Below are 13,844 nucleotides of genomic sequence, written 5' to 3'. Positions count from 1 at the left end.
AAACCAGTTTCTCTCAGAACATGATTCCTTTTAACATTTGGCATTTTTAAAGTAAATTTTTCAGGTTTTTCACTGTTTCTTTGGAAGGTTTCTGTAACATCGTCTCACATATTGATGTATCTACCTCTGTGTTTGGTGTGTAGAAAGCTCTACCAACCAATAGCAAGAGTGGAGGACCAACGGAGGTAAAGCTAAAGCTGATTGGCTGATTGACACCCTGCTTCCAGTGATATGCCGCATTTCCCAAAATGTTTGTGGTCAAAGTAAATCTGGAAATTCTCCATTAAAAATTAAAAAAACAAAAAACAAATTTGAATTGGTCAAGAAGATTTTTCTTTTTAACATCTTTGCTAGCAGACATTTTGGGACAGCAGCCACTGTGTGTTGTGATTGGCTGGTCACTGTGACATCATATGCCATCCATCTTGTTCCCAGCCTGAGATACACTGAGTGGGGAGGAGCTCCATTTTCACCAATTTGACACATGACTAAAACTACAACTCCACCCACCCAGAGAAACCCAGGGTGCAGAAACAAGCACGCCCTGACAGACTGCTTCCAAGCTAACATCTGCCACGTTTAACTGCAATCTGTTTGGATTGTTAATCAGAACACAGTAACAGCAGGCTTACGCTGCGGTTTACACACGACTCAGTAACTGATGTCATAATTTGGGGTTTGCTCATAAAAATTAACAACAAATGTGGAGGAAGATTTTGGCAAAGACGAGCATGAAGTCAAACATTGAGGTAATTAAGTCCCATTGAGACATCTCTTCAAACACCTGTTCTCTAAATTACACAGAAAAACACTTTTAAAACCTTATTTTAATAAAAAAGCTTTTGTAAATTTGTTTAATGTGTCCCGAAACTGTAACAGAAATGACATGGATCCATGCAGGGAAGTGACAGAGAAAAAGGTTTTAGGACGCCTGGGTGTTTACAAAAAATAATGTTTTTGGCATATTTTTGAAGAGTTTTTGTGCCTAATAGTGTTGTTATCTCCTCTTCAATTTTTCAGAGATCAGAAACTTTTTAATCTCAAGTTACAATACATTACAAGCAAACTCAAAACTTTATTTACATCCATTTTTCTGCTTAAAATATAAAATCCAACTGAAATTAAATGGGGTTTTTTTTTTTGCTACATCATACAGATCTGCTCTGTAAATCACATGTCCTGTGTTCTCTTTTAAGAAAAAAATTAGAAACCAAAAGGGAGAAATTTAAATTTTCTATTTTTGTCTCCATAGATAGATTACTTATTTTCATACAGCCAATCAAATTGTTGCAATTTAAGCCATATTTGCATAAATCAGTAACATTACCCTTCTATTATAAGCAGACGGCCATTCTAGTCAAGTTTCCATCCAAATATAGTGCAAATTTGAACCGAATTTCCAGAAAGTTGACAAGAAAATGCCAGTGCCATTAAATGATTGCAGAAGAAGAGAACACAACGAGATGACATTATTAAAAGAGCGGCAGTCAAAGCTGAAACGATGAAAAACCATGTGGAAAATGTGATGGAAATATGACATTTCTGTTTGTTTCATGTACTGATTTGAGGAACGTTACAGTCTCCACACAGATCTTATGTTTTCATCTCTTCAGTGGAAGCTTCAGTGACGTTTTAGTCACTCATGCTTCATGTACGTCATCATTTATTCACTAAGTCTGTTTACATTTGCTTTTTATCCACACAACTATTTTTACGCCTTTGACAAGCTTTCATTTTTTTGGGTGCGGTTTCATTTTCAAATACCCATTTTCACCACTCTTAACAAATCAAGATATATGTATCTTAATAAGATATGTACATCATCCCCTTAACTAATCATTTATACATCAAAAACAAACACACAATAAGACTAGTAAAACGGTAAAACCAGTAAAAATAACCAGTAAAATAATATTGCACTAGTATTGCACGTTCAACATAAAACCAACCACTAAACGGTTGCACATGCCAGTGTAGACCCTACTGTAAAGTACTCTGTGAGCATGTAACATCCAACAACTAATAACAGTATGTTACTGCTACTGCTGAAAATCTGAAATTGAAAATGTGCATAAAAACAGGTGGATGGAAACACAAGAGCCTCAGACCTTGAGACTTCAAACGACAACCCACACTACACTAGAGTCAATGCTAGACGATTCTGCAAAATATGTATACGTGATGTCAAACGCCAACATTTGTTAAAATTCTCACTTACTACAATATCTGTCCATACATTAGAAAGAGAAATAAAAACACTTCGGTGTGTCCAAACTTTTGTATGATACTGTATGAACAAAAATATTTTGTTTATATGCTTCATAGACAAATTTATAGAAATGAATGAAAGCTCAAATTTCACCTCCTGAACTGACAATAAAAGCTTCTGTAGCCACATGAAGATAGATAGACAAAAGACAAAGTTCGAACTTGTTTAATATCTAATTTAACAGTATAAATCTACAATTTTTTCTAAAATTATTATATTTTCTTCATCTTTGTCAACTATTTGCATAAAAGAGGAACAAACAGCTGATTGTCTAGTTGGTTTTACCTCTTTGTTCTCTTTGCTCTCACCAAAGAAAACCTCTTTTTTTTCTTTTCACTTTGCCGTTTATATTCTCCTCTTACCTCAAACACACAGTTTTCTGCTGCATGATCAGAGCTGATACCACATACACTCAGGCTGTTCAGATCCACTCGGGTGTTGTGGATACATACTGACATACAGACCTGCGACAGTACAACAAGACCCTACCAGACCTGATTAGACTCTCTAATCTGTCAACTATAGTACTGTTAAGATTAATTAAAGGTTACAGTTAATAAAAAGGCAAACATTAACTGTAGGTCTACTGTATGACAAGTCAAGAAGAAGAACTCCTGTCTCCTACATGTGAAAGTCAGATGCACTACACACCCATCCACTACCCCGACCGCCACACCCTCTTACTCTCTGACTCCCTACAGAAAGGAAACATCACCTCCAACTGTACTTTGTCACTTTTGAGGTGCAGAAACATCCATATGGACATATTTCAATATGAGTACTGATCTGTCTTCTCTATTAACGAACACACACACACATGTGCACTGCTCACACAGCTGCAGCACATTGAAGAGTTTAAAAACTGGGTAGACGCTGGTGTGGTCTTACTCTTCAACACCACTGCTGTCCTCCAGTTTCTACAACGAGACTGATCACTAATATGTGCGTAGAAATGTTCTTACTTTGCGCACAAAATAAGTGCACAAGCAAAATTACCGTTGGATTCACGATGCGTGTGCACCTGCCGATTTTGTTCTTGACAATATTTATATTGACAATATCATTTTTTAAGACAGTGGGATGTTTATGATTTGCGTGTACGCATGGTTTAAGGCAGTACGAACAAATTCAGATAAGAACATGTTGATGAATCCCGGATTTGTGCTTAAAACTTTACACGGTTTAAGCACAGATTTGCGTGTATGCACTGTTTGTGAATGAGGCCCATCTTACAAATCTTACTTTCAATATTTAAAATATAAACTATACATTTAAAAATCTCCTTGACATGATATTTGACTGCCAAAATGGATGACTAATTGCAATTTCACTTGGACTTTAACTTTGCAGGAATGAAGTAATATCTTTCTGTTTGGTTTTAGGTGAAAAAATCATCTTCATCCCATTTTCTGAAAGGGTTTCCATATGAGAGAAAGAATTTAGAAAAACAATCAATCCTTAAGAACAGTGATTTGTCAATGACAAATTTGACAACAGGTTTTTTTTTTTTAGGCATTTAGGAATCCAAACCTTGATCTTTTTTCTTTTATCAGCAAGTTATAGAAGTGGGAGAAGTGAGTTTGTTTTATTTCTGCCGACGCTGAGCTATCATCCAACTCACACAGCTGCAAAGGATTTAGTTCATCTTCTGCCTTCTGCTCACCAGCTGACTTGGCAGTCCTGAATGTTGGACTTCCCCCTCACACACACACACACACACACATACACACACAAATTAGTCATAATTTCAGATCAGTTTGGGCCAATTTGTTCACCAGAGTTAGAAACAAATCTGTTATTAACAAGTGAATAGAAAGACAGGTGTTTCTGTTGAAAGATATTATTACTAGTTGATAAAACAGGTAAGCTGAGATTCTTGGTCTCATTTGGAGTTTAGAGGTTTTCCTCAAAGCTGTGATGAAAACATCTTCCCTTCTCAACGGAAGCTTTTTCATTTCAAACAGGCTCCGTTCACACTGCGAGCGTTACTTCTTCCTTCCTTCCACCTGAAGGTGTTCAGTAAACAAACAAGTAAATCCTTAAAAGAGACATATTCTATATTCTGTATGTTATTTTTAAACTGTTATATTGTCAGATGTTAAACATGGTCAACATTGCAAAACTGGTTTTGAACTTAATATTTAAAAATGCAGCCCTCAGGTCAAAAGTCAGCGTTTTCAAAGATACCTGTACTTCCTCCTTGTGATGACATCAGATCATTAGCGCATGACCACAAACGGCCGTCTGTTCTGTTGCCTTTGTTGCTGAGGTTGTTCTACAAGTTGTTCATTTTGGATTGTATTTCAGCTCCAACATGTACAGATGTATTTGAGGAGTTGACATGTTGACATTTGGAGTAAAGAAGGAGAAAAAGAAGTGAAATCCTGCTACTATAATTCGTTAACGTAGCCTCCGGAGTGGGCTCATCAGGAGAAATAAAGTTCTTAGAGAAATTAACTATTAGTACAAAGTCAAGAGGTTGTGATGTGTAGCACAACAAGCTAGTGAAGCTGTAAACAGAACCACATTCCCGCACATGCTCAGTGGCGTCGGCCTTACACAGAACTACTCTCCTGAGACTGAAAATGTGATCGCTGTTATCGGTCTTTGGAGCAGTTTCTAAACAAACTAACGTGACCAAACTCTTCATTGGCTCACTGACGTGTTTTTAATAGTTTTTGGACAACAACGGAGGTCTACACAGAGGAATAAGATATATCAGGCTTTGGATACACACACAATACTTAGTATTGTACTTAGTAGATCAGTTCATGTTGGTTTGGATCCCAACATGAGATATGTTGACAAGAAGAAAAATATAGAAAATTGCCAGACTTATCCTTTAAACTTACCGAAACATTGAAAGTCAGCATCCTGTGAGGGTCTTGTTAGTGTAACTCCTGAAGCACAAACAAAGATACAGACAAAAACAAAGAAAGAACAAAAATATAGAAAATCACCTTTTTTTTTTATGTGTTACTTTTATTTAAACCTGTAACAGCTAATATTTTTGTACACTTGGGGGCAGCCCAAAAAATAAATAACATATAGTATAATGACGTATAATATACATACATTAAGACCTTTTAAGTTGATACAGTGAACTTGTTGAACTAAAACAGCAAAGTTGTGGGCCATAAAACCAAAACAGTGAGTTAAAAGGCTCCGTAAACCTGCAGAGTTCTTTACAATTTTGATGCTTCGTCACTATAAGTGGCACCTTTCATTTTACACATAATCATTTGATCCATTGACTTTATAAAAGTATTGATTAGTGCAGATTTAAGGAATCTGGGTTCTTCTTCCACTATTTTTGGGGAAAAACAATAAGACATCTATCATGTCTTTTCTTTTCTTTCATGTTAATATCTGCAAACTTTTCACTGCCAACATTTTTCCTCTGGATTCAATATTTGCGCTGTTTAAGCAACAAAAAGCGCTTGGTTAAAGAAAGGCTTGTGGTCCCAGTGAAATAATAAAGATGTTAACACTGACTTGAGATGGGCTGTGAACTGATCACGCTGAAAAGATTTAACACTTTAATGCCCGTTTACAGACAACAAAACTTATTTACTTCTTCTTTCTATGTTTACTTGTGTTTTTAACTTTTTAGCCATACACTCCAAGCTAACTTTGCCTGCCTGAAAATATAAAGTAATCACTTTGTTTGGAAAATGCAGCTTTCACTATCTTTCATAATCACACTCGACATGATTTAACACTCCCATGATGAAGGAGCTGCAGGCTGAATGTAGCTTCTTGAGGAAAAACATGTGCTTTCTAGCACATCAACAACACAGTCAACAAATTCCTTTCATTGCCGAGGCATTTTGGAATCTGCTCATCCGCGATGCTGACTGTTGCTGTAAATCTTAACGTGTGGTTGTGTGCTTCAGTCTTTGGACCACACACATGTCAGAGGAGCACATGTCCTGCACCCACAGTAATCAATACACTTGTCACTTTCTGTATTTCATTGCACGTGTAACCACAAAATCCCAGCAGGAGATTTTTCTCTAGCTGGATGATATTTATATGCATATGCATATTTTATTCTGCAAGGACAAACAAACACATTTTGTGACAATTAAACTTTGGATATAATCCCATACACACATTTACTTACACTTATTTTCCAAGTACTGACTTTCAGAGTCACTTGTACAGCTGATATGATTCAGAATAGGCTGTTCAATACAGTCAGAAGTGCTTTATAACTTTATTTTTATCAGGAAATCCCATCAACAGACCAAAACGAGTTAATAGATCCTACTAATAATGATTGTCTGTATAGCCGCAGCTTCATATAACTTCCAAGCGATAGAACTCTATCACAGTTCAATTTCCTTCCCCAAAAACAATGGCGGTGTCCAAAATCAGTCCCTATTTACCAGGGATGTACAATTAAATGCACAGATAATGCAGTCTGATCATTCGAATCTTCGCAGTAATATTTCACCCCATCAGTTTTCACCAGATTAGTTGTTGCACCTTTCATGACATGACAGAAGACAGGAAACTGAAGTCAGGAACCATCACAAAAGTGGACATAAATTGGCCAAGGAAGCTTTTCTGTCAATAGTGTTCAAATTATTTAAAAGACATTTCAAACAAAATGTATTTTCATCTTTACCTCCTCAGATTTATGCACAGTCTCCCTTAAAAAAGAAATGCAATAGGGCTCAATGAGCTAATAGGGCCTTTTTTTTTTTGTCAACAGCTTTCTCATTTTTCATCATCATTATTTCATCAGACCAACCTTACATTTATCTGAGCCTCTTCCCACTGTAAACACAACCTCCCGTTTCTAAAGAAAAACACGCAATATGGCCCAGTGCAATTTTTACGATAATGTACCATATATACCATATATTTCCACTTTTCATTTCCACCAGGACCATTAACAATTACACAGCTTTTATTTGGAGTTAATTCATGTGCAATGTTAAAATATATTCATTTGTTGGCAGCTAAACATATAGAAATATGTTTGAAGAGTATAAATGGCAGTAGAAAAAGACTTGAATGCAGAAATCACTTCTGGTATAATCTGAATACACGTACAAATACAGATATTTTTGCAACATAAACTGATTACTCTCGTATTATTTACCCTTACGTACACTATGTTTACCAGCCGCCATTTTATTTGAGTGTCTGAATTCTTAGTGTGTGCATGTATTCACTATATTTTGCTCTAAAAAATCCACAATGGAACCAACAAATGCACCCACACTGCTTTCTGCTAACAATCCCAAAGTGCAATGTGCCACATTTTATAGATGAAATGACCGTTGTGTGACTCTGCAGCTGACTGTGATGAAAGTGTCAAAAATCTCAATTTACAGCTCGCTGTCCAGTAAACCACCAAGGGTCCAATTTTAATTGCGCAAACCCAACAACAAGCTCAAATTCAATTAAATTCAAAGAACTTTATTCGTCCCCAGTAGGGCAATTTGAAAGTATAGGCAGCAGAGCACACGCAAGTACACATATCTCAACAAAACACACATGATAGAATGAAAATAAATATTTAGAATACTAAAAAAGTATAAAGTGCATAATAACAGAGTAAATAGTAGCAACTATAGCCAGCCCAACCTCACAAGAAAAACAGTATAGGTCTAAAATTCAGTCTGGCAAAATGACCTACAGTTACGTTTACAGCATCTAGCGGCCATAGTAATTATGACAAGGTGACGCAGTTCAGATGACGTCAATATAAGGTGACTTGATAAGATGATTTTTGCCTTATGAGGAGGTGGCTGGTTGGATGGATAGCTAGATAGATGGTAAAAACTGGACGTTGCTGCGGGAGACCACTGTTCACTTCCTGTTTCCAACCACAATTGTCATGTTTCCAACTGCCTTAACATTGTGGTGTTTACTGTTATAAGTTCCTCATAAGGCAAAAATCATCTTATCTAGTCACCTTATATTGACACCATCTGAACTGCATCACTTCCCCGGGTCATAATTACTACGGCGATATCTTGTACTCTGACCTTTCGATTGACACCTCACTTGACTCCCAATAGGAGCTTCCATGTCCTGTCTACAGCCTACAATAGCCAATGAGAGTCCATGTTGAAGGGAAGTGCCTGCCCCTCTTCTTTCGTGTAAAGACCGAGCCAGTTGGAACAGATTGTGCTGATGACCAGTTCATATAGCCAGTGAAGTTCCAAAAATGACCTTATGCAGGTTTAATGGGTTCTATAAAGCCACAACAAGGAACTTACGTAAATTTAAAGAGTTTGCCATGTGTTGCTTTTTATGTAAACTGCTTTTCCACCATAGTATTTGTTTTGACTCTTTTATATGCACAAAGTTTAGTTTCAAGAGGGAAAATAACATTATAATGTGTTTATGCTTGAGTTACTCTGAAGCAAGTGTCCTCTGGAGTCTGTGGTATTGTTATTAAATTTGAACTTGGACTAGGTAAGGCTAAATGCTGTGGTCCCATTGTGTTTTCCAGCTAATAAGTCCCAGCTATAGGTCATCTGCAGGCATCTGTCTGCAAAAAAATATTCAGGCGGAAATAAAATCCTTCTAGTGCGTTCAAACTTCTATTACTCAGTGCCAGTAGCACTTACAATGATTCTGACCATAGGGATAAAAACTTAAGTGTCTTATCTTTCAAAAGAGACCAAAACCATGCATGTACTCCAAATGGTTCAAGAACAGTTTTCAATTTACTTTGGGTATGACCAGGGTAGGAGTTTTAGACTAATTTTACAGGAATGGTAAGAGATTCCAGATTGTTACTCCACCACAAGCTGTCACCCAAATCCAAACATCTCTGCCATGAAACTTTGTCACATAACCATAAAGCTACTGTCCCCATTTAAAAAACATGTTTCTGTGGTAAAACTGAATCATTTTAGCTGGCGGTCATCACAACAGAGATGTAATAATTTAAAAAATCACACTGCGTAGTATTTTGGACTCCTGTCCAGAGTTTGGTGTCTGATACATGTGTCCTCGTGTCACCCTGTATGTATCTGAAATCTATTGTCAACTTGGATGGAGAATCAGAGCTCTGACAGTCCATCCTCTCCATGCTGAAAACAACTCTACTGCCCAGTGAAGTTTATCTTTGAAACAGTTCAGTTTGAAGGCTGCAGTGCCTCGTTCAGTATCTGGAATTCTTATCTGTATTTCTTTTTGCCAAGTTTGGCAAGACTTACAAAGCACCAAATATACAGACTCTGGCTGATCCTCTCAGTCATTCCTCACATTATTATTGAATTATCACCCAGTGACTCAGGTAACTCTGCCAAGGACTGAACATGTGGATCTTCCACATAGTACAGTAGGTTTGTTGTTTGAGTATAGACATGTTATTTCCTTCATTTAAATACAGATAAATGCATATCATTTGGCAAGTAACAAATTGTAATTCAATTAGTTATCATGCTTTTGGTAACAAAGGTAGTGTGCAAAATAAGCAACATAAATTGCTGCATTATAAAGCACTAATCCTAAAATCACCTTTCATTTATTTAATAAAGACCTGATAGTTTATGTTGTTATATAAAAAAATACAAAAAGACTATTTCAAATGACAATGAACCTTTAAACTCAATAAATCATGTTTTATTTCCAGCTATATTACAAAGTGCTGGCTACTGTTTACGGCATTATCATTGACTGATGATAAGTCCTGACATATTTTTAGGAGAATTGTCTGTAAATAAAAACGGATTAAAGTGTTTTTTTACCTGAAAATGCAGAGGATGTGGAGGAACTGTTTTCAGCCCTGATTAATGTCTGCAGGATACAGCTCCAGCAAAAACTTCTGCAAAAGGATAGGGCAGTGTTTATGTTACCCAAGAGGCAAAATAAGTTTTCAAATCACTCGCTAACTGTAAAGCTGCAGTCACAGCACAAAGTGACATTTGCTCGACTGCAGGAAATAAGTGGAGCCTAGCTTAGTAATATAGTGACCAGTCGCAAGGTTGAACTGCTGACAAGCTAACCGCTAACTTGCTAGCACTAGTCAATCACAGCAGCTCACATAAATTCTCTCTATTTTCTGTCCACTGTTCTGTTTACTTCCCCCTGGTATTTTGTTCACAGTTGTTCACCATTTCATTCAGTGATCTTGCTAACGGTCAGTTAGCAAACTTGTTAACGCGTTAGCCTAGCACAGCCGCTAAGGGGACAATAACTTTGCAAAGTTTAAACAAACACATTTAAAAGGATGACTAACCATGAATTAGCAACCAAGGTTACAGAACGGATAGCTGTTTATGGACATGTGACGATCTGATGTCATCTCATTGGAAGTAAAAATACATAGCAAACGAAGCGTTAGGAGCTGGTTGAAGCCCTGGATTTTGACGTACAGGGAGCATTTTTACATATGTTTACCTCAAGTTTTGGAACTTTGACCATGTCTAACATCCAACATCATAACAGGATATAAATTACTGAAAATTACAAAAAAAAAAACAGAATATGTCCCCTTTAGTATTTTCATAAACTCAGAGTTCATCTGGATTTTGGCAGATGGACAGTGAGAGGTGACTGATTTTTATAGATTTTAGTGAATGAATCAAACTGAAACTGTAAAAGTGTCCGTCCTCCGTCCTCCAGTGGACATGAAACTCTTTAGCACAGATGTCCACGTCCAGACGGATCGGACTGATAGGAGTTCCAGACATACGCTCAGTCAGATAATGGCGGTTATGAGCAGAAACACGATCCAAACTTTAAAACTTATAAACCGCAGATGAGCAATAATTTTGGATGCAACACCTGATTTGTTTCCAAGCATGACAGAAGGACCTTCCCAACTGATGTCTTTGTCATTTTGTTGGCAGCGTATCTGACAGTTCTGCACAAGATTTGACAGGATGTTTTTGCTGCGTCCAGGATGCTAAAGACTTGCAGATCCTTCATAGTTAGTCAGCCTTTTAAATGTGTTTCTTTAAATTCTCTAAATCGATGGACACAAACACATCCCTCATCTTCAGTTGTCAGCATTTTTTAACCTTTTGCCTTTACTGAGACTTTTTCAACAAATATTTTCAGTCAATATACTGACTTTAACAGAGATACTTTGGCACTTAAGTTCTACAAACCACACATGAAGATTGTTTCCACCAACTTGCACACTTGCTTGTTTTAAAAAGCTGCAGGTCGCTTTTTACAATACACATCCTATTTGACATCTAGAAGTAACATCAAGCAACAGATTTACAATACCCTGCACCCAAACATAATGATGCAAATGCTCCTCTCTGATCAGACATTTTTATATTTATTAATTCTCTTTTTTAACATTTTTGTAAACTTATTAAGTATTCTTCATGTTTTTACATTAGTCTTCACAATTTGTTTTTCAATCCCTTCAGGATTTCGCTGTTTTTTGTGATTATTTCGACCAATAATGCTTTTTTCAGCCGCTTTTCTCAAAATTTGCAATCCAATTTAGTGTGTGTTATGTGCTCTTAACACAGTAAAATTGCGGGAATTGGGAAAAAAATGCAAGCAAAGGCAAATGATTTTACCAACTACTACCAATGAAGAGTCTGATGTAATCACTTTCTTCGATAAAAAGCATACTGCATATCACAGAAACAACTATATTTCAGGGCTAAATTTTTGATGTATTTTCTGAACATGAGACCCATGTGCTCAAAGTTATATAAAAAAGAAAATACTGTACTTGAGTTCCCTTTATAAGCCTTTATTAAATAAACTTAAATAAACTCCCCATTAGCACCAAATAAAATCAGTCAATAAAGCCATTAAAATAAATCCATCAACATAAAAATATAGTTTCATTTCCGAAGTGCCCATTTTTATATTTGAGGTGGATTATGTCCATCTCTGCTGTCTGAATAACATCAACTTGTGTTCTCCTGACTAACTGAATGCAAACCTCATTTAGGAACATTTTGGAATTGTTTTACTCGGTTTATGGCAGTAATTTTTGTTGGCAGGTGAGATTTATTTATCTTCCACCTGAATGTGCTCCTGAATTCTTGCTGAATGTGTGCTGTGATGACATTTTAGTTACCATGAAACAAAATGCGAGAATTGGTCCAAACCATAAGCAGTCTGTTGATTTGACCATTTCATGCGGAAAAGTGCAGTAAAAAATGCAGTAGTTTAGCAAAATTGCAAGCTGTCACAAATATTGCAAAGATTTAATTATTGCGATTACAAAATCACTGTTTTTTAAACATGCAATCTCACTCAAATCATATCGACTTTCTCTCATTTTAAACCACTTTTGGATACTATCATATAGTATTCTCAGCTTGATGTAGTTAAAGTATTGCAGTAAAAGTGGTGCTTTGGTCCCTCTGACTGATATATTATTATATATGACATCATTAGATTATTAATACTAAAGCATCAGTGTTAGAGCAGCATGTTACTGTTGTAGCTGCTGGAGGTGGAGCTAGTTTCAACTACTTTATATACAGTTAGCTAGTTTAGTCCAGTGGTTCCCAACTTAGGGGTCGGGCCCCTCCAAAGGGTCATCAGATAAATCTAAGGGGTGGTGAGATGATTAATGGGAGAGGAAAGAAGAAAAAACAAAGTTCTGATACACAAATCTGTTTTCAGTTTTTGGACTTTTTCTCTGATCTTTTATTTTTGGTGAAATATTGGATCATTTGAACATTTATTGAAATGAAACCATGTGAGAAGTTTAAGGGGAAAAATCACTATTTAGTGAAGCTGTTAACAACTCATAGACATCTGACATGTGACCCCGACTACACACTGCTTTTTGTAAGACATCAAAAGCCAAAAAGGTTGGAAACCACTGGTTTCATCTTTAACAATGTGTTATATTTTAAAAGCTTGTTATATTATCCATTGTGTCAAATCTTCATCTGAAAAGTAACTAAAGCTGTTAAATAAATGTAGTGGAGTAGAAAGTACAATATTTCCCTCTGAAATGTAGTGGAGTGTATTTCCCCACACTTCCAAACAGTAAGTTATATATGTGACTATAAGGGAACAGGAATGAAGCTTGAAATTAATTCATTTCCCAAGCAAAACACCATCACAGTACCTTACAATATTTTACCCAGTGATGGAATAATAAGCATACAGGGTGATCCCTGAGCCAGTTGAACTGTGATCTTTACTGCAAAAACATTGCAATAAAATGAAAACAAAGATACATGCAAAATTTTAATGTACAAATATTTCAACCTAAACTTTATAGCTATGAAATAATTCATCTTCTTCTGTTCTTTTTTTCTCTGCAGTAACATCATCTCATATTGTCATGGTTATGAATGTCCTGTGGAGAAAAAAAATAGAAACAGAAACTTTTTCTTGGCGCGTTTTAGTGTAAAAGTAAAAGCAAATAAATTTTGATGTGTCACTGCTGCTGCCAGACACGTTGATCACATTGATATTAAGCAGCTTTTGGCTGAATCTAACAGTGTACAAACAAAAACAAATCATGACCTAACCCAGGAAAACCATCCAGATTTTAGTTTCCAGCTTCCTTTCCAGCTTCTCTTGCTTTGTGCAGTTTGTCATGTTTAATGTGCCATTTGGAGACAGTCAGTAGTCAGTAAACAGGCACAGTAGGAGATATTTA

At 36.3% G+C, this 13,844-nt stretch overlaps 1 protein-coding gene across 10 annotated transcripts in view; it reads left to right on the top strand.

Annotated features, from left to right (window-relative positions):
• The window catches only part of adgrg6 (adhesion G protein-coupled receptor G6), a 129,552-nt gene that overhangs the window by 97,302 nt on the left and 18,406 nt on the right, over positions 1–13,844 (top strand). For 2 of the 10 annotated variants that reach the window (XM_067572433.1, XM_067572432.1), the window contains exon 34: positions 144–185. The exons of the other annotated variants lie outside the window; for them this stretch is intronic. In XM_067572433.1, coding sequence (XP_067428534.1) covers positions 144–163 — 20 coding nt within the window. In that variant the 3' untranslated portion in view covers positions 164–185. The remainder of the gene's footprint in view (positions 1–143; positions 186–13,844) is intronic. 10 annotated transcript variants of the gene reach the window in all.

Source organism: Thunnus thynnus, chromosome 18 (genome assembly GCF_963924715.1).
Source record: "Thunnus thynnus chromosome 18, fThuThy2.1, whole genome shotgun sequence".
NCBI classification, from domain to species: domain Eukaryota; kingdom Metazoa; phylum Chordata; class Actinopteri; order Scombriformes; family Scombridae; genus Thunnus; species Thunnus thynnus.
This window is presented reverse-complemented; position numbering and strand designations above follow the sequence as displayed.